Source organism: Sciurus vulgaris (genome assembly GCF_902686455.1).
Source record: "Sciurus vulgaris genome assembly, chromosome: 3".
Lineage (NCBI taxonomy): Eukaryota > Metazoa > Chordata > Mammalia > Rodentia > Sciuridae > Sciurus > Sciurus vulgaris.
This window is the reverse complement of record NC_136463.1, coordinates 143650470-143671689: the sequence shown is the minus strand read 5'-3', so window position 1 is coordinate 143671689 and position 21220 is coordinate 143650470. Positions and strand designations below refer to the sequence as shown.

Below are 21220 nucleotides of genomic sequence, written 5' to 3'. Positions count from 1 at the left end.
TACCAGATTTATAAGTTTTTGTGACATAACACCTTTAAGTCCAAACTTACTCACCTTGATCTCAAAGTTATGGTTGATATTTTATATGCCATGAAATTTGGATCACAGAATGTATTCATCTAGCATCCTTGTTAAAATAGCTTCTAGTTTATCTCAGAAAAGAAAATGAAGTTCATTCTATGCTGAAATGGAATGAATGAGATCCATTCCTCTGGATATGCTTTATAAAATGTTGTATTTATATATACATGTATGTGTATGAATGTGTGTCTTTGAGTTTGTATTACAGTATGCTTATACCATCTTATTTTACATTTGAATAGAAGTGGGAGCAAGATCCTGAAACTTTCCTGGTTATTATAAAGGGAGCTGGAGGAAAGGCTTTCTGTGCTGGGGGTGATATCAGAGGTAAAAACTCTCCCTACTGCTCATGTAAACACTTCTTCTGCACTGGAACTGATAAAATATTGACAAGTTTTTGTGGTCATTTGTAATTTTTTTTCTTTTTTTTTTTTTACTTTTTGTTGTTGTTGTTACACATTAATTCTTAAAAATTCAGAAATATTTTGTTGTTAGTACTAGAAAATTAGATATTGTATCTCTCCTTGAATTATTCTAAACAAAATATCCATAGTGGTGTGTGAGTCCACTTTGTAGTTTAGAATAGCTGATACGAAGCATTTCTGTTTGTTATGTAACCTGGCAAACTAGTCATGTTGAGTGACTTCCCATTCTCCAAATATGACCTACTCTCATATAATCCTATAACTTGCACATTTACCTACTGTTCATGATCCAAAGCAGGCACTTTCTATATGTACTTATGGCTTTTTTTTTTTCTTTTTCTTTTTCTTTTTGATACCAGTGATTGAACCCAGGGGTGCTTTACTGTTAAGCCATATCCTCAGCCTTTTTATATTTTATTTAGAGACAGGGTCTCCCTGAGTTGCTTAGGGCCTTACTAAGTTACTGAGGCTGGCTTTGAACTTTTGATCCTCCTGCCTCAGAAAAAGGTAGTATTTAAAGTCAGACTTAAATCCCAAACTGCTGGGATTATAGGCATGCGCCACTGCACCCAGCTTTTTTTCTATTATATATATGTATATTGTGTGTATATTTACATATTTACATTGTTTTAACATAAAGAGATAGATAAAAGTTACTTTTCTAATTGGGTCAATCCATACATATTTAGCTGTTTAAGAGAGAAGAAATATTTGTTCTTAGGATCAAAGTCATGTATTTACTGTTATCACTACTTGTTATCCTTGTGTCATACACACATACAGAAAACTGTTTTTACAATTTGTATTTAGTTTCTTGTGGAGTGGGCGGGCAGGATCCAGGGATGTTTTTTCTTAGTGTTCTTGTTTTGTATATTGGTTTGTTTTTGTATTTTGATAAGATGATAATATTTGGGTTGATTTGTTCACCAAATTTACCGTTTATTTAAGTCATTACATTAAGAATAGGAAGAACCAATCTGGATTCAGGACGTAATTTCAAGTATCTATTAGATTTATATTAACTGAGTTTCAAAATGGTTGTTTAATAGAAACTGATTGCTTAAACTGATTTGTTAATTGAATAGTTTTTGAATTTGTTTTATCTACAACATGAATTTTTGTGTGTGTATGTATATGTATGGTGCTAGGGATTGAACCCAGAGCTTCACTCATTCATATCCTCTGCTACTGAGCTACACTCCTAGCCCCCATGTAAATATTTTTAAAACATTGTTTTTTTACCAGAAGTAGCCTTTCCTCTGGAATTGAGCCTATGTCTCATCACTTTACACATGGGTAGAGCCAAATATATTGAGTATGTCTTCTTCGGACTGCATATACTTCCTCTTATAGGCCTAACTGTATATTGCTGTTTGGGAACACAGTTAAAATTCAAGAATTATTCTAGTTTACATATATAAGACAATTAATTTCAGTTCCAGAAATTCTAAGACAATAAGTAGGCATTCAGAACATTTTTAAAAATTGTGAGTATCATTTAACTTTAATTTATATGAAACTAATTGATTAAAATAAAAATTAGATTAGAATAAGATTAGAAGGAAATCTGAGGGTTTTGACATTCCAAGGGCAGTACAAGTTAGACTTTTTTCTTTTTTAACTGGTAAGCTGTGATATGGATTGAATAAAGGACAACAGATAGGGTCTTTTTGTTTTGTTTTTCAGGCATATATCATTCAAAGCCTCAGAATAACAAAATTAGATATTAGATCTTTCTTTTAAAAATAAAGAAATCAACCCAGGAAATATTTTGAAGGAAGATATAGTTGGCCCTAGGTATCTGTGGGTTTTGCATCTGTGGATTCAGTCAACTATGGATTGAAATTATTTGAAAAAAAATATTTGCAACTGTACTGAACTTGTACAGACTTTTTATTTCTTTTTGAGATGGGGCCTCGTTAGGCTGGCTTCAAACTCAGTTCTCTCATGAGTAGTTGATATTACAGTGCCTGGCCAGACTTTTTCCCTGTCACTATTTCTTAGGCAGCACTGTATAGCAAATATTTATATTGTGTTAGGTACTGTAAGTCACCTAAAGATAATTTAAATGTATGGCAGAATGTACTTGGGCTATATGCAAATACTATGCCACTTTGTTTGTGTGTGTGTGTGTGTGTGTGTGTGTGTGTGTGTGTTTTAAGAAAAAGGAAAAAGGTTTATTGCTTTGCGGGCAAAGGAGAAACACAGGGGACTTCTGTCCCAAAGGCTGTGACTCTGCCCATCAGCAGGAACAGGGGGCTTTTAAGGAGGTGATTCAAAGTCTACATTCTGTGTGTTTTCCTTTGGACTTGTAATTCACTTGTTAATTGGGAGATAGTCATTTCTGAGATCTTCTGGTACCATCCCAAAGTCTGGATTCCTATCATCTGTGTGTACTCAAGGAGAGAGAAATCTGCCTAGGATGGGGAAGAAAGGTAATCCTATTTCCCCTGAGATTAGGAAGGGGAGAGATTAGAAAGGATGGTGGGGGAGAGCAAGAGAAAGAAACATGTCCATTTAAAAAATCAGTCACAGTGGCAGAGCATCAAGGGCTATATTCAAAGCATAAAGTGGACCACTGTTACATTTCCCCACTGTCAATTTCTACATTCCATTTCTTTTTTTTAATTTTATTTTTTAACTTTTATTTATTTTTTTATTATCTTTTTTTTGACAGTGATAAATATTAAAAAAAAATTTTTGTACATGTATATAGGGTAATAATGTCTCAATCCACTGTCCTTCCATCCCCACCACCTACCCTACCCATCTCCTCACTCCCCTCTGCATAATCCAAAGTTCCTTCATTCTTCTCTACCCATCCCCTACTGTGGATCCGCATTTGCTTATCAGAGAAAACATTTGGTCTTTGGTTTTTTGGGATTGGCTTATTTCACTTAGCATGATATTCTCCAATTATCTATATTTATCTGCAAGTGCCATAATTTCATTCTTCTTTAAGGCTGAGTAATATTTCATTGTGTATTTGTATCATACTTTCTTTATCCATTCATCTGTTGAAGGACATCTAGGTTGGTTCCATGGTCTAGCTATTGTGAGTTGAGCTGCTATAAACATCGGTGTGGCTGTATCACTGTAGTGTGCAGATTTTAAGTCCTTTGGGTATAAATCGAGGAGTGGGATAGCTGGGTCAACTGGTAGTTCAATTCCAAGTTTTCTGAGGAATCTCCATACTGCTTTCCAAAGTGGTTGCACCAATCTGCAGTTCCACCCACAATGTATGAGTGCACTAGAACAGAGCCCCTGTACCTAATAGAAGAAAAAGTAGACCCAAATCTTCATCATGTTGGCTTAAGACCTGACTTCCTTAACAACACTACTAAAGTGCAAGAATTATAATAAAGAATCAATAAATGGAATGGATTCAAACTAAAAAGCTTCTTCTCAACAAAGGAAACAATCAATAATTTGAAGAGAGAGCCTACAGAATGGGAACCGATCTTTACCATACCCACCTCAGATAGAGCACTAATCTTCAAGATATATAAAGAACTCGAAAAACTTAACACCAAAAAAACAAATAACCCAATCAGTAAACGGAATAAGGAACTGAACAGATACTTCACAAAAGAAATACAATTGATCAACAAACGTATGAAAAAATATTCATCATCTCTTGCACTTAGAGAAATGCAAATCAAAACTGCTCTAAGATTTCATCTCACTTCAGTCAGAATGGCAATTATTAAAAATACAAGCAACAATAAGTGTTGGTGAGGATGTGGGGGGGAAAGGTACACTCTACATTCTATTTCCATAGAAAAATGGGTGATGACATTTCCAACTGCTTTCTGCCAAAAGGGGGTGAAGTTCGGGGGAGTCCTGATAGAGAACAAGGACAATTAAGGGCATTTAGCATCAGAATAGTCCAGAGGTCCACAGTGGCAGATGGCAGGTTATTGGACAAGGCATACATAGGGCAGGGATCATGCTAAACCAACAATAAACAAGATAGCAAAGCATTACTTTTTTGTAAACAATTAGCACAAAAGCAATTAGTATTTTAGCCAGCCTCTGACAACCATGAAGATAATAACTCATAATCATATCAGTGAAAAATAGATCGTTTATAAATGTAGGAGGTTAGGAAAATGTCTATGAGATCAGGCTCAGATTGACTCAGGACAAACTTGCAACTCTAGAGTCCCTTGTGATCATTATTATTAGGCATTCCCACACAAGAACCCTTCCTTTAGAGCCTCCAGCTTTACTTTTGGTAGGACTGACACAAGTGTACATCTTAAGTTACATTTTAAAAAACATTGTTTTTCCTTTTAAATATCCTTGTAGGACTGTGCTCAGGTTATATCTCCTGTTAGGTGTTTAAGACAAGTTGGTCAAAACTGACCTTGTTCCTATCTTCTCTTAAGAGCTAGCTAAGATTCCTCAGAGGTCACTCTTGGGGACATGTGTGAAGCCCCTTGGCTTCTTTAGCTTTTCTCTACCAGTGGTGCCATCTGCCAGGATAAGTCAGGGTCCTGCTGACCCTATGGGACTTCTTTTGGAAGCCTCAGGATATTTCCATCTTCAATGACCCTTCTCTTTGCAGAATGTGCACTGGTTGACTTCCTGTTCTCTAGGGTCCTCTCATTCGCCTCGACCTACCAAAGTTGAAGGGCCGAGAGAGGGGTTCCATTGTTCTCTGAGTCCTGTTGACCTTAGAGGGCAAGGGCCACAATGTTGATTGCTTTTCCCTTGACCTTTTTATATCCTTGACTTTGGTCTCCAAGTTTTTGGTTTTAAACACCCAGCAAGCAAGTTTCACCAGTCTTGAAGAGGGAGTAACAGGTAATGACTTCAATATCTGTAATTTTACAGTTACCCCTTTCATTTAATTGGGGTCAGTATTAGCACTGGAAGTCAGCATTATATATTATCTGTCCTGTAGATGATGGCTGATTATCTCAATCCAGGTTTGTTTATTTGTTTGGTTTTTAGAAGTAGTACCTTTGCAAAACACTAACAGGCAACAGTTATAAAGTTTACAAAGAAAATACAAAATGAAATTAACAGAGCAAAGACATATTCAGTTTGTGTAATAGCCATGAACCAAGAAAAGTGATTTTTATAGTCTTGAACCTTTACTGAGTTATACATTATATTTCCTGTTTGAGATCACAGTAATTTTTACAACAAAAATCAATCTTTTGAATACAGCTTTAAATGAGCTGAAGTCTAGCTTATGTTGGAGCCATTCTAATGTGGAGTAAGGTAGGAGGCAAAGTCTAATCTCAGGTAAGGTGAAGCTCTGCACAAATAACACATTACAACATTATATCTGAAACATGAATCAAAGAAAGGCTAAGAGAGCTTTTAACTTTCTTTTTGTGGCAAAAATGGCAGAATGCTTCAGTGTTTTACAGTGGCATCTTGAAACAGTTCAGGATCTCATTATCTTCCAAAAATTCATTTAAATTCTAATTCTAGTGAAAAAAACACAAAATTTTATATATATATATATATATATATAAATAAAATTTACTGACAACATTTACTTTATCCAGTTATAAAACATCAAATGACATGAATAAATATCAACCAAATTTGTTGTTTCTGTACAAATTCAAGACTTTTGCTACAGATAATTTTAGTTTGGAGAACACCAACTTGTCAAAAGTGCTCTCCTAAGCTTTACATTTAACTAAGTTTAACTTCTAAAGTACAATTTAAAATCCAGAGTATACAATAAAAATAATCACAGGTTTGCATGGTTTAACAAAAGTCAACAGATAGCCTTAAATTTTTTATACATTTAGGAAATAGTGTTAATGATCTGAAATTGATTTAGTCAAAACAAACAGATATAAGACAGGTCCTCAAATGATAGGGTCGCCCTTCTATGTCAGATACATTGTATAAAAGAGCCTATTTATTGGTTATCTTGCCAGTAAACTTACATAAGTTTTATAAACTTTTACATAAAACTTAGACAAGGCTTAGACAGATATAGTTCTCAGATGCATACATATACATAGTCATATATACTTAGGGTGTCAGCTGTATTGTTATAACCTAAATAAACAGTAAATAACCGTTGTTTGTTTAACCAGTTTCAAAGTAAACATGTAAGACTTTAAAACAGATACAAACCATAATTCTTTTAAGACTTAGTTCTCCAAGTGATAAAATCTAACAAATAAAAGAAAATTATCTTGATAGATGAGAGCAGATCAGTGTTTTGGACTTTGCTTCATATCAGTACATTAAAGTTCAAATAACTTTGACTCTACTAATTATAGCCAATTTAATCACAAACTCTTTGATATTTACCTTTCACAAACCTTCTGCAACTTACTGAGATGTTCACAACTTTACATCCTTAGTTTTGTCCTCTTATATCATGGATTTAACCCCAAAATAGTACTTTACCAGACAAAATACTTTCTCATCCAGAAACATTTCTTTTACCTTCTAATTTCCCATATTAACATATAGTCCCATACCTATAACTTTCTTTTATCTTTTCCAGTTTGGGACCCTTTATTAAATTCATATTCTAAAACAGTCCATGATGAATGTTATCTGTGCATTTAATTTACACAACGAATTTCATCTAAGGAGAGAGATTAGACAATCTGACGTAAACAAAAACTGTGCCTTAATCTTTTTTTTTTTTTTTTCCCCAGGTTGCATTCAAGGGGTTGGAACACAGGATATTTTTTGAGCCTGACCTGTCCATTATCATTATCACAATGTCATCAATTTAAGTTCCCCACTGTCAATTGTACCTGGAGGCTCCTTATGGGCCTTTTAAAAATACTAGGCATATTGAAATGCATCGGAGGAGGCCCTCTCCATCCTTTTCTTTAGAATTCCTTGAAGATCCCTTTGCAGAGGCTGCCTCCGAAACATGAATTTGCCTTAGTTTCTTTTATGGATGCAGCTATTTATTCTGTCAGTCTCCCTAGGTGTTTAGTTTGATGGCATATTATTATAGCAAGAATTGCTTTGCCCCAGTGATGAATATCCCCTGGCCAAATGGGGTGTCCTGTCAGATCCTAAAAGGGGATACTACTACTGTCCCCAGGTCATAAACCGACAGTACTGGAACACACTGCCACATCCTTTGTGGCCAACAGCCTCCACCCCCCAGGGGCAAAAGGAACTGGAAGATAGGGCAGAGGCCAGGTTCTCTTTGGCCATTTTTCTACAGCTCAGGCAGCTTTTCTGGGATGTGTTTTCCACGGTTTAGAGCTGGCATCCTTAACCCACAGTGAGATGATCTGTGGCTGCCTGGCGCCAGGTTAAGAAATGGTGCTGGGAGTGCCAGCACTTGATTTAAAAGATATAAATCTTTTTTTTAACCCCTTCTGGTGTCCTGCTATCCTTGCACACCAGAGGTAAGGCCTTTTGGCACCTTTAACTTAGTTCCTGACAGTTCAGACCCCTTATCATGCAACTGAATAAATGCCTGTGCATACAGAATCTCCTCCATGTACTTTATCCCTGACAGACCAACTTCAACATCAAGATTGTATAATAGTCCAGAAAAACCATTCAAAGACCAGATTGGGTTACTGTAAACCATCTTTCTTTTAGACAGGCTTATACCTATAGGTGGCCCATTCAACCAAGATCTCTCTGTTCAAGGGACTACTGATAAGGTCAACACAGCATGCATGGCTCATGTCTTAAGGGACCAGTAATATATTCAAAAAAACACAGATGAGAAAGGATCACTGCAACCAGAGCTGACAGATGGGAACCTTTAAAACAGACAAACCTGCACATACACATTTCTTCCACTTTGCCTTTGACAGACCAACTCCAACTGCAGATTGTATAATAATCCAGAAAGCTATTTAAAAGCCAGATCTTTACAGGAAAACATTATCTTAGGTAGGCTTATACCTAGAGGTGGCCTTTCAACTTATTTTACCTCTGACAGACCAACTCCAATTGCAAGATCTACAAAAAGGAAATACAGAGGCAACCAGAGAGGAGCCCCAAAACCCATGGCCAACAGACAGGAACCTTTAAATTTACTAGCCAATATCTTTCCCAAGAAACTACCTATAGGATCAATACAGTATTGCCCATGTCTTAAAAGGGGTGGTAACAGATATAATCAAAACAAAAACACAGACAACTAGAGGGAATTCCCAAACCCAAGGCCAACAAACAGATGAGAACCTAGAACAGATCAGTGGGTAGTAAATATCCCTAGGGGCTCTGGTCCCTTTTAACCATGACACAATAGATCAATAGATGTCACCAGAAAGAGGGACCAGATGTTTGGAAATCAAGGGTCTCAGTGTGCACACCGGGGGACTTACCAAATGGCCAAGGGTATCATGATTTTTTTGAGTTCTGTTTCCTTTTTCTCCAAGTGGACCACGATGGAGCAACCTGTACTATTCAGGGAGAGAAGGCAGGAGTTCCCCGAAGCAAAAGGATTTTCGGCAGCTCCTCAGTCCCTCCCTTTACTCCAGGAACAGTTCCTCTGGTTCGACGCAAGGCAAACTCACCGTCTTCTAACTCACCTGCAGTTTGACTCTCAACAAGTTCACCAGCACCTTGAATCCTCAGCATGGAAGTGGGTGGGGTTCCTTGGAGAGCAAGGCCTGCCCAAGAAAGAGTGGTGGCTGCTTTCAGGTCACTAGGGTACCAAGTTTGTTTCTTAAAGCTCAGTCCTTGTCCCCAATGCCAATCCAAGAATGAGGACATGGTTTTGAGAAAAAGGAAAAAAGGTTTATTGCTTTGCTAGCAAAGGAGAAGCACAGGAGACTCCTGTCCCAAAGGCTATGATTCTCTTGTTTTTGTTTTATCATTGTGTGTGTGTGTGTGTGTGTGTAGTGCTAGGCAGCAAACCCAGGGCCTTGTACATACTATATAAGCTCTCTACTACTGAGCTATATCCCCAACCCTTTTCATTTTGAGATACCATCTCACTAAACTTCCTAGACTGACCTCCAACTTGTGATCCTCCTTCCTCAGCCTGCTGAGCAGTTGGGAAGCAGGTATGAACCACCATGCATGTTCATGTTTCCTCTCTGTATTACATAAGTATCATTGATTTAGACTTTGAGACAGTCTCTGGAGTTCTGATATATAGTCATCCTTCAGTATCTGCCTCCTAAAGGATTGGTTCTAGCACCCTGCCCCCAGGATACCAAAATCTACCAATGTTCAAATCTCATATAAAATGGTGTTGGGTGTGTAGCTCAGTGGTATGCTTGCCTAGCATGTGTGAAGCCCTGGATTCAATCCGTATATATCATACAAGTACATTTGACATATTTTAGTATATGATTCTCATAGAATTTAAGGACAGAAAAGGCATATGAGTTTGCAATATGTAGAAGAAAAAACTATCAGTCTTGAGATTGATTGTAGTAGAAGCAAGGAGATGTGAACTCTGCATAAGAGAAAATTGCAATAGAAGTGAAACTATTTGATAGTGTTCATTATTCAGCAAGTATCTAACTGAGTGCTTGTTTATTAAGTCAGGCAGCAGAATGCTATAACAATGTCTTTGAGAAGTTATAGTTCCACTGTTGATACTAACAAATAAGAACATGACTGTCTTATTCACCTCTCTAGTCTCGTCTTTTGCCATTTCCCTTTAGTCTTTTAAAACAACTTTATTCTTGATTTTACCTTTGCATCCTTGCTTTTGTGCCTTTGTGGATATTGCTTCCTCCATTCACAACTTTTCTTCCTGCCATTTCCTACACTTGGTTCCGGATTATCTCTTCTGGAAAGCCATTTTTTAATTACATCCCTCCTGCTGCCATTCCCATAGCACCCCCTTCTTATCTTTACTATCTATAGCACAGAGTATATTTTAGTAGTCATGTCTTTTTCATTAGTTTAAACTCCAGGACAGTTATTGTATATAGCTGTTTTGTCATAGAACTTAAAAAGTGTTTGGTACATAGTAGATGCTTAATAAATGTTTGGTGGTGATGAATGTGGCAGAAAATTTTAACTAGGTGGAGTATACTGTAGCACTACACACATGTATCTATAATGTACTTTGTCTTAAGATATATTACCAAAGGAAAGGTTTTAGGGAATGTTTACTCAGGCATTAGAGGAAGAATTGTCAAGAGAAAGTTTGTGGCAACATATAATTTCTAATTTAAATAAAACAACATTTTGTAAGAAGTATAGTAAGAATATAGTAAATCTGTGAATACAGAAAGAAAAGCAAATTCTCAAATTGAATTTCTCTCTCTATACTCTCACAATGCAGATCACATCTGACTTCAGATGTATGAAGTTTTTCTCCAGATGCCAAACAAGCAATCATTTCTTCAGACACCAGTTGGGTGTCCTTTAATTCAATTCATTCTGACACTGTCTACCTGGAGACAGTGTCAGATCTACAGGTTGAGGGCTCAGGTCCTGACTGCTCCCACCTCTCACTTTACATGGTAGTCGTAAGCTCTGTGTTGTTTTATCTGCGCTCTAACCTGCACTCTGATAAATCCGGTTCCACAACTCACTCCTCAAGTTCAGTGAATTTGCTCAAATGGGTCATGGAACCCAGGGTAACACTTGCATTTACTGATTTATTATAGAGAATATTATAAAGAATACAGATGGATAGATGCGCAGGACAAGGACGGGCGTAGCGCTTCCAAGCCCTCTTTGGGCACACTGCTCCCAAGAACCTCAGCTGTCCAGAAGCTCTCCAAACCCTGTGCTTTTGTGTTTTTATGGACACTTCATTTTATTAAGCATTATTGAAGCACGGAGACCCTTGCAGAAGTGTGATTAGATAAAAAGGGTGTGATCTAATGCTCACAGACTGAGTGGTAAGGCCTGTTTGTGCAGCATTCCTCCTTCCCGATCTGGGAAGGCTCCTCTAATGGAATCTGTGATCTGCTGTCAGACAAAGTGGGTCAAAGAGTAACTTTTTGATCAGCTCCAAGACAAAGGTGGGGGAAGATTTGAGTATGTTTTGGGAAAGAGAAGTTCTAGTTTCTCTGGCCTGTTTCGGAGAGGGAGTTAAGGAGCCTGGAACTGTGGATGAAACCCAAAATGTGTGCATTTCATAACATCAAAATAAGTCAATTAAGAATTTTGTCTTGAAATTTTGATACTGGACTGTGGATCTCTATATTTCTGTGGCATGATCAACTTCAATTTTATCAAGCCATTTTGGAGCCCCCCCCCCCAGTACTTAATTATCACAGTATTTTTAATTTAATATATCTTAATATGTCGACTAGAAAACACCTTTTTTGATTTTGAATTGTTCCTCTTTTTGATTTCTGTTTTCCTTTCTTAGAACTCTCAGAAGCTACAAAGGCAAAACAGAAGTTTGCTGAAGTTTTCTTCAGAGAAGAATATATACTGAACAATGCCATTGGTATGTGTACTCTCGGGAAAGCTTTGAAAATGGAATCAAGAAATAGGGTGGGCAGTATGATTTGTTAAGATGTCATCAGTAGGCACTTTTTTTTTTTTGGATATTGGGGATTGAACTCAGAGGTGCTTTATCATTGAGCCATATCTTCAGCCCTTTTTATTTTTTATTTTGAGGCAGGATCATACTAAATTGTTTTAGGATTCACTAAGAGACTGGCCTTGAACTTAATGATCCTACTGCCTCAGCTTTACAGGTTGCTGGGATTATAGGCATGTGCCACCTTGCCTGATTTATTGAAAATTTATATACTATATGTTAGGCATAAATAAAGTTGATTCAAGTATTTTGACTGCTTATTACAGAATGATTATACTTTAATATTTGTAGGCTATTCTTAACTGCTGTTTGTCATGAAATCAATTTGAAAACATGGATTTCTGATCATACAGTTAGCTTTCTTACAAAAAACTTGTGTTCCACCTTTCTATATAAAACATAGTATCATTTCCTAATTCTCAAGGAATTCAGAAATGAAATTTTCCTTATAGTCAAGGTTCTGGGTTTCACTGGAAGCAAAACAGTATTTACTTTTATCAAACATGTGTTTTCAAAAGTTAAATTATAGGGAATAACGTAGCAAATACTTATGTACCCACCAGTCCAACAATGACAGATATCAATATGTTATTTTTGCTTGATTTTGAAAAATTTATTTAAAAGAAAAAAATACTTTAATTTTTAAAGCCACAATTTGGCCCATTTTGTGGTTTTCTTTTGTGTCATTCCTTTCTCTAACCGGAAGCAACCATTGGCTGGGCATAGTGATACAACCATAACTTTTAATTTGAAATTTACATAAATTTTTACTACGTATAGATGTTGACTTAGAATGGTTTATTTTAATCATTCAAATATACAGTGGTATATTTGATATACATGTTCTATAGAAACTGTATTTCAAATTTAGAATTTTGATCTTTTCTTGAGTTAGTGATATGCAGTTCAGTACTCTCCCATGATACTGGGCAGCAGCAGCAAGCTGCAGTTCACAGGGGTGAACGACCTCTGTGATGTGTGGTAAGTTAGATATTTTAAATGTGTTTTTACTTCCAATAGTTCCAATTTAGTAGTGGTCTTATTGGATGAAAATTCATAAGTCAAGGAGCATCTATATGCTGTTCCCTAAATTGTTTCTAATAACAGAGTATAACTGTACTATAGTATCCAATATTATGACTATACCCCATATTATTTATTCTACATTTATGGATATCTTAGGTCATTTCTAGTTTTTACTAGCATAGATGATTGTAACCTTGTAATGTCCATGTGTTAAAGTTTCTCTAGACATAAATATGTGGAATGTGGATCATAGAACTTATATGTCTTCACTTTGTTTCCAAATTCTCTCCAAAATATGGATTTTTCTCTACCCATCTTTTGTCATGTCTACTCTTGGATTTTTCATTTTCCAGAATTGCTAGGTGGATCAAAACACTGAAGTTTTATGTTGGCATTTGATAAGGAGGTAATCTTAGTAAAAAGTTATAATAGAATCTCAATGATTTATATTTTTGTTATGTTCTGGCCAACTTTCCCTCTCAGAGGAAAAAACAAAAGAGGGAATGGAAGGATGACAAGAGAAGTTCATATGATTAACAGAATTTTCTACTGGGAAAGGACATCTGAGGCCATGTTAAGTCTCATCATCTTATATATATATATATAAGATACCCTTATCTGGCATGTATATATATTATGTATAATTCATATCTATGTATTTATCATTTAATACCTAATTTGAATTGCCAGTTAATGATAAAGCTGAGGCTAAAATCTGAGTCCTCTAACTCTCAGTCCCTGCTTTTTCTTGTATGCTGTACTTCTTTGTGTGTATCCAGATACTTTAGTTATATGGAAAACAAATATGTTCTTTAAAATACAACTGTGTACATAGACGTCAGTAACTTATAAGATATTAATTATATTTCTTAATAACTGAGTTACATGAGAATTTGTTTCAAATTGAAGGTTGAGTTGTTTAGTGATAACGAATAACTAATCAGGATTGTATATGAATTAACATTTAAAAAATAATACATTTTATTAGACTTATAATAGTCCTATTTGATATTTCTTACAAAAATATCCCAGGAAGAATAGAGTCTATCTAACATGATTTTTGGAAAAGTGAATATATTTTAAACATTGCAACTAAAATTATAGCTCTGTTTCTTTTAGCTTCTTTCCAGAAACCATACATCGCACTTATGGATGGAATTACAATGGGTGGGGTAAGTAGTCTTTTTACTCTCCATTAATCTGAGTGAGTTGTATTTAAAAAAAAGTTAATAATTTTTAAATGGAAGTAAGATGATGAAAATCCAGAACTCTCTGAAATAAAATCATGTGTGGATTGGATTTTGGATCCTGGCAGGTTTGGTTTATAGTATCTGCTTATAACACTTTTAGACTGTCTCAACCCACAAGAGTATTTTATGTTCTTAATTACATTATATACTATTTTAATTTTTTGAATTAGCAAGATTTCTCTTCTTTTTTTTTTTTTTGTATCAGGAATTGAACCCAGGGGCACTTAACCACTGAGTGACATCACTGGCTCTTTTTTTATTTTTTATTTTGTTACAAGGTCTTGATAAGTTGCTTAAGGCCTCATTCAGTTGCTGAGGCTGGCCTTGAACTTGCAATCCTCCTGCCTCCTGAGTTGCTGGGATTACATGCATGCACTACCACACCCAGCAACAAGATTTCTTAAGCAACAAAAACTGCATATTTTTGGTTCATATGTAGAACCTTTTTTTCTACTTAATGAATTGCTTGCTTTCAGCAACTTCAGAAGAGAAACAGGAATGTAGAATTTTCCCCTTAGATTATCAGTGATGGGAATGTGATTGACTAAGTTGTATCTATTGTATATAATTTCACCTTAGTGGATGCTTGTAATGTTAAAAAGTTCTCTAAAACTGCATTTCTATCAGTTGACATATTTATTTTGCCTCTGCGCTATTATAAAGAACTCTGAAATATAACTGATCTTGAATAACATGATATGGAATTGGAGTAAATATGAAAAAATTGCAGAACAAATAGTAAATTATACAACCATGCCTATAACAAAAACAAGACTTTATAAGAAGTGAGAGTTCATAATGGATCTTCACGGTGAAAAAGGGGCTTCATGGAGAAGATGATGAATTTAACTCAGCCTAGAAAGATAGTATGGGGAGAAAAAGTAATTTCTTTTCCCAATTGCAAGGGTCATGTCTGATATTCTAAAAAAAAGATTAACAAGAGAGAAGGTTAACATTTATTTAATCAAAGTTTTACATGATGCAGAAATCTTGAAATCCCGAAGATCCAGGGAAGACTGTATTTTATACTTAGGTTTAATGCAGAATGGATGGTTTGGAGAGAATATGATTACAGAAAAGGAATGTGAGGCAGTGGTGCTAGATTGGGGGACTTAGCAAGGCCTGTTTGCTTAGGTGGTTCTTGGCCTCCCTGATAGCATTCTTTCCTCTGGCCTTAATGCAGAATACTCTTCACTTGACAGTCTAATGATGTACTTTTAGGAGAGGTTGCTCAGAGAATTCCTTTATTGTTAGCTCTCTTACAGAAAGGTGGGGAAAATCAGAGAGTAACCTTTAAAATATGGACCATTGGGATATGTGGTTTTTGTTAATTTTTTAATTGTTCTAATTGGTTATACATGACAATAGAATGCATTTTAACATGTCGTACACAAATGGAGCATAACTTCTCATTCCTCTAGCTGTACATGGTGCATAGTCACACTAGTAGTGTAATCATACGTGTACATGGAGTAATAATGTCTGCCTCATTCTATCGTTTTTCCCATCCCTACTGCCCCACCTCTACCCTCACTCCCCTCTGCATAATCCAAAAATACCTTCTTTCTTCCCTACCTATCCCCAACTATGGATCAGCATCCACTTATCAGAGAAAACATTTGGCCTTTGGTTTTTTGGGTTTGACTTATTTCACTTGGCATGATATTCTCTAGCTCCATCCATCTTCCTGCAAATGCCATAATTTCATTCTTCTTTAAGGCTAAGTAATATTCCGTTGAGTATATGTACCACATTTTCTTTTTCCATTCATCAGTTGAAGGGGATGTAGGTTGGTTCCATAGTTTAGCTATTGTGAATTGAGCTGCTGTAAACATTGATGTGACTGTTTCTGTAGTATGCTGATTTTAAGTCCTTTGGTTATAAACCGAGGAGTGGGATAGCTGGGTCAAATGGTGGTTCCATTCCAAGTTTTCTGAGGAATCTCCATACTGCTTTCCAAAGTGGTTGCACCAATCTGCAGTCCCACCAGCAATGTATGAGTGTACCTTTCCCCACATCGTCACCAACATTTATTATTGCTTGTATTCTTGATAATTGTCATTCTGACTGAAGTGAGATGAAATCTTAGATTTTTCATTTACATTTCTCTAATTGCAAGAGGTGATGAATATTTTTTCATATGTTTGTTTATCAGTTGTATTTCTCCATTTGTGAAGTATTTATTCAGTTCCTTAGCCCATTTATTAACTGTGTTAGTTGTTTTTTGCTGTTAAGTTTTTTGAGTTCTTTATAGATCCTGGGGATTAGTGTTCTATCTGAAGTGCATATGGTAAAGATCTTCTCTCATTCTGTAGGCTCTCTCTTCATGTTAACATTTCCTTTGCTAAGAAGAAACTTTTTAGTTTGAATCCATCCTGCTTATTGATTCTTAATTTTACTTCTTGCACTTTAAGAGTCTTGTTAAGGAAGTCAGGTCCTAAGCCAACATAGTGAAGATTTGGGCGTACATTTTCTTCTATTAGGTGCAGGGTCTCTGTTCTAGTGCCTAAGACTTTGATGTACTTTGAGATGAGTTTTGTGCAGGATGAGAGATAGATGTTTAATTTCATTTTGTTACATATGGATTTCCAGATTTCCCAGTACCATTTGTTAAATAGGCTATTTTTTCTTCAATGTATGTTTTTGGTATCTTTGTCTGGTATGAGATAACTGTATTTATGTGGGTCTGTGTCTGTGTGTTCTATTTTGTACCATTGGTCTACATGTATATTTTGGTGTCAATTCCATGCCATTTTTGTTACTATTGCTCTGTAGTATAGTTCAAGGTCTGGTACTGTGATGCCTCCTGCTTCGCTCTTCTTGCTAAGGATTGCCTTGTTTATTCTGGGTCTTTTTTTCTTCCAAATGAATTTCATGATTGATTTTTCTAGTTCTGTGAAGAATGTCATTGGGATTTTAATGGAATTGCATCGAATCTGTCTAACATTTTGGTAGAATGGCCATTTTAACAATATTAATTCTACCTATATAAGAGCATGGGAGATTTTCCATCTAAGGTCTTCTTTAATTTCTTTCTTTGATGTTCTGTAGTTTTCAATGTAGAGGTCTTTCACCTCTTTTGTTAGATTAATTCCCAAGTATTTTATATATATTTTTGAGGCTATTGTCAATGGGGTAATTTTCCTAATTTCTCTTTCAGGGGATTCACCACTGATGTATAGAAATGCATTTGATTTAGGGGTATTGATTTTATATCCTGCTACTTTGCTGAATTCATTTATGAGTTCTAGAAGTTTTTTGGTAGAATTTTTTGGATCTTCTAAATATAGAATCATGTCATCAGCAAATAGTGATAACTTGAGTTCTTCTTTTCCTATGCATATTCCTTTAATTTCTTTGGTCTGTCTAATTGCTCTGGCTAGAGTTTCAGGGACATTGTTGAATAGAAGTGCTGAAAGAGGGCATCCCTGCCTTGTTCCTGTTTTTAGAGGGAATGCTTTCAATTTTTCTCCATTTAGAATGATATTGACCTTGGACTTAGATAACTTTTACAATGTTGAGGTATATTCCTATTATCCCTAGTTCTTCTAGTGTTTTGAACATGAAGGCATGCAGTATTTTTCAAATGCTTTTTCTGCATCTGTTGAGATGATCTCATGATTCTTGTCTTTTAAGTCTATTGATATGATGTATTATATGTTTATTGATTTCCATATGTTGAACCAACCTTGCATCCCTGGAATGAACCTCACTTGATTATGGTACACTGTCTTTTAAATATGTTTTTGTATGTGATTTGCCAGAATTTTATTGAGAATTTTTGTGTCTATGTTCATGAGAGATATTGGTCTGAAATTTTCTTTCCTTTATGTGTCTTTGTCTGATTTTGATCAAAAGGTGATCAAGGTGATACTAGCCTCATAGAATGAGTTTGGAAGGGTTCCCACCTTTTCTATTTCATGGAATAATTTAAGGAGTATTGGTGTTAATTTTTCTTTGAAGGTCTTGTAGAACTCTGCTGAGAATCCGTCTGCTCATGGGCTTCTTGGTTGGTAGGCTTTTGATGATTTCTTCTATTTCATTGCTTGGAATTGATCTGTTTAACTTGTGTATGTCCTCCTGCTTCAGTTTGGGTAGATTGTATATCTCTAGAAATTTGTTGAATCCTTGAGATTTTCCATTTTATTTGAGTATAAAATACTTTCTAATTATCTTCTGTATTTCAGTAATGTCCATCATGATAGTTCCTTTTTTATCACGAATTTTGGTAATTTGAGTTTTCTCTTTTTCTTTGTTAGTGTTACTAAGGGTTTATCAATTTTATTTATGTTTTTCAAAGAACCAGCTTTCTGTTTTGTCAATTTTTTCAATGTTTTTCTTTTATTTCAATTTCATTGATTTCAATTATTTCCAATCTTCTGCTGCTTTTGGTGTTGAGTTGTTCTTTTATTTTTCGGACTTTGAGATGTAATGTTAGGTCATTTATTTGTTGACTTTTTATTCTTTTAGTGCATGAGCTCAATGAACTTTCCTCTTAGCACTGCCTTCATAGTATCTCAGAGATTCTGATATTTTGTATTGGTTTTCTCATTTACCTCTATATTTTTTTTATTTCCTTCCTGATTTCTTCTGCTATCCAGTCATCATTGAATAGCATGTTATTTAGTCTCCAGGTTTTGAAGTAGCTTCTATTTTCTATTTTCTATTGATTTCTAGTTTCATTCCATTATGATCTGATGGAATGCATGGTAATATTTCTGTTTTTTTGTATTTGTTGAGAGTTGCTTTGTGACAGAACATACGATCTATTTTAGAGAAGGATCCATGTGCTTCTGAGAAAAAAGTGTATTTGCTTGATGATGACTAAATACTCTAAATATGTCCGTTAAGTCTAAATCATTGATTGTATTATTTAATTCTACAGTTTCTTTGTTTAGTTTTTGTTCAGAAGATCTATCCAGTGGGTGAGAGAGGTATGTTAAAGTCATCCAGTATTGTTGTATTATGGTCTGTTTGATTCTTGAAATTGAGAAGGGTCTGTGCTCCATTGTTTGGGGCATATATATTTACAATTGTTATGTCTTGTTGGTGAATGATTCCTTTAAGCAGTATGAAATGTCCTTCTTTATCCCTTCTGACTTACTTTGGTTTAAAGTCCACTTTGTCTGCTATGAAGTTGGAAACCCCTGCTTATTTTCACAGTCCATGTGAGTGATATGTTTTTTCCCAACCTTTCACCTTCAGTCTGTGGATTTTTTTTCCTATGAGGTGAGTCTCTTGAAGACAGCGTATTTTTTTTCCCCAATCCAGTTTGTCATTGTATGTCTTTTGATTGATGAGTTTAGGCCATTAACACTCAGGGTTGAGATATGATTTGTATTCCTGGTCATTTTGGTTTATTTTTGGTTTTTAACTTGACTTAGTTTCTCCTTTGATTGACCTTGCCTTTAGTGTAGTTCCTACCTTTGCTGATTTTCATTTTTTTTTTTTTTTTTCATTTCCTCCTCATGGAATATTTTGCTGAGAATGTTCTGTAATGCAGACTTTTTAGTTGTGAATTCTTTTAACTTTTGTTTGTCATGGAAGATTTTTATTTCATCTTCAGATCTGAAGCTTAATTTTTCTGAATATAAAATTCTTGATTGGTATCCATTTTCTTTCACTGCTTGATATATATTATTCCAGGACCGCTTTGAGTTGGGGGTCTGGGTTGAGAAATCAGCTGAGATTCGAGTTGGTTTCCCCCTATATGTAATTTGATTTTTTTCTCTCACAGTCTTTAAAATTCAATCCTTATTCTGTATGTTATACTCATTATAATGTGCTTTGGTGTGTGTCTGCTGTAATTTTGTACATTTGGGGTCAGTTAAGCCTCTTGTAGTTGATTTTCCATTTCATTCTTTAGATTTGGGAAGTTTTCTGATATTATGTCATTGAAAAGATTGTGCATTCCTTTGGTTTGTATCTCCATGCCTTTGTCTATTCTGATAAATCATAAATTTGGTCTTTTCATGTTATCCCATATTTCTTGGATATATTTCCCATGGTTTCTTACTTTATTGTGTGGTTGACTTTATATATTTTATATATATTTTATATATTTTGCTTTCATTGTCTGAGGTTCTATCTTCTAAATGATCTGTTGGTGATATTTCTCATTTAATTTTTAATTTGGTTTATTGTTTTCTTCATTTCAAGGATTTCTGCTTGATTCCTTTTTAGACTCTCTGCATCTTTATTGAAGTGATCTTTCACTTCCTGTATTTTCTAAACTCCCTCTCTGGCATTTCTTCTACTGTGTTGTTTATGGATTCTATTGTTGGAACATCTTGGTTTGTTTCAGGTGCTTTGTTCCCTTGTTTTTTTATGTTGTTTATGTGTCTTCTCACCTAGCAGAATGGATCTGAGGCAGAGTACAGATTCTACCCTGTAGTCTTACAGTGTCCCTGAAGACTTCCAGTACCTCACCTTTAAGGGGGAGACTAATAACAGCACCAAATGCAAACAGTATGCAACCTTTAACCAAAATGACTTCCATTAAGGTGTCTACAGTTTTGTCATAATAAGCAGAAATGAAGTGTTCAGTTATTGTCTATGATATAAACAGTAAGTTTGCTAAAAGGGTTTACCATTTCAAATGATGGACAATGAGGGAACAGAAGTAGTGTTAGATGTGATGTTTATAAGGAAGAAGGAGAGAAGATAGAGGTAAAAGTTTATAGTAGGAGCCAATACAATAGCTAGATTGTGGAACCAACCTAGATGCCTTTCAAAAGATGAATGGATAAAGAAATTCTGGTATATATACACAATGGAATACCATTCAGCCATAAATAAGAATAATATTATGGCATTTGCAAATAAATGGATGGAATTGGAGAATATCATGCTAAGTGAAATAAGCCAAGCCCACAAAACCAAAGACCAAATGTACTCCCTGATAAGTGGAGGATGATATATAATGAGGTAGGGGGTGGGGAATGAGAGAATAATGGGGGAGCTTCAGAATATGTAGAAGGAAATGAGAGGGAGTGAGGTAT

At 35.3% G+C, this 21220-nt stretch overlaps 1 protein-coding gene across 3 annotated transcripts in view; it reads left to right on the top strand.

Annotated features, from left to right (window-relative positions):
- HIBCH (3-hydroxyisobutyryl-CoA hydrolase) overlaps window positions 1-21220 on the top strand; it is a 117537-nt gene that overhangs the window by 25842 nt on the left and 70475 nt on the right. For 2 of the 3 annotated variants that reach the window (XM_079135117.1, XM_079135116.1), the window contains exons 4-6: window positions 324-408; window positions 11767-11847; window positions 14089-14141. In XM_079135117.1, coding sequence (XP_078991243.1) covers window positions 324-408; window positions 11767-11847; window positions 14089-14141 — 219 coding nt within the window. Of the gene's footprint in view, window positions 1-323; window positions 409-11766; window positions 11848-14088; window positions 14142-21220 lie in introns of those variants that run through there. The other variant, XM_079135118.1, reaches the window with a different exon arrangement.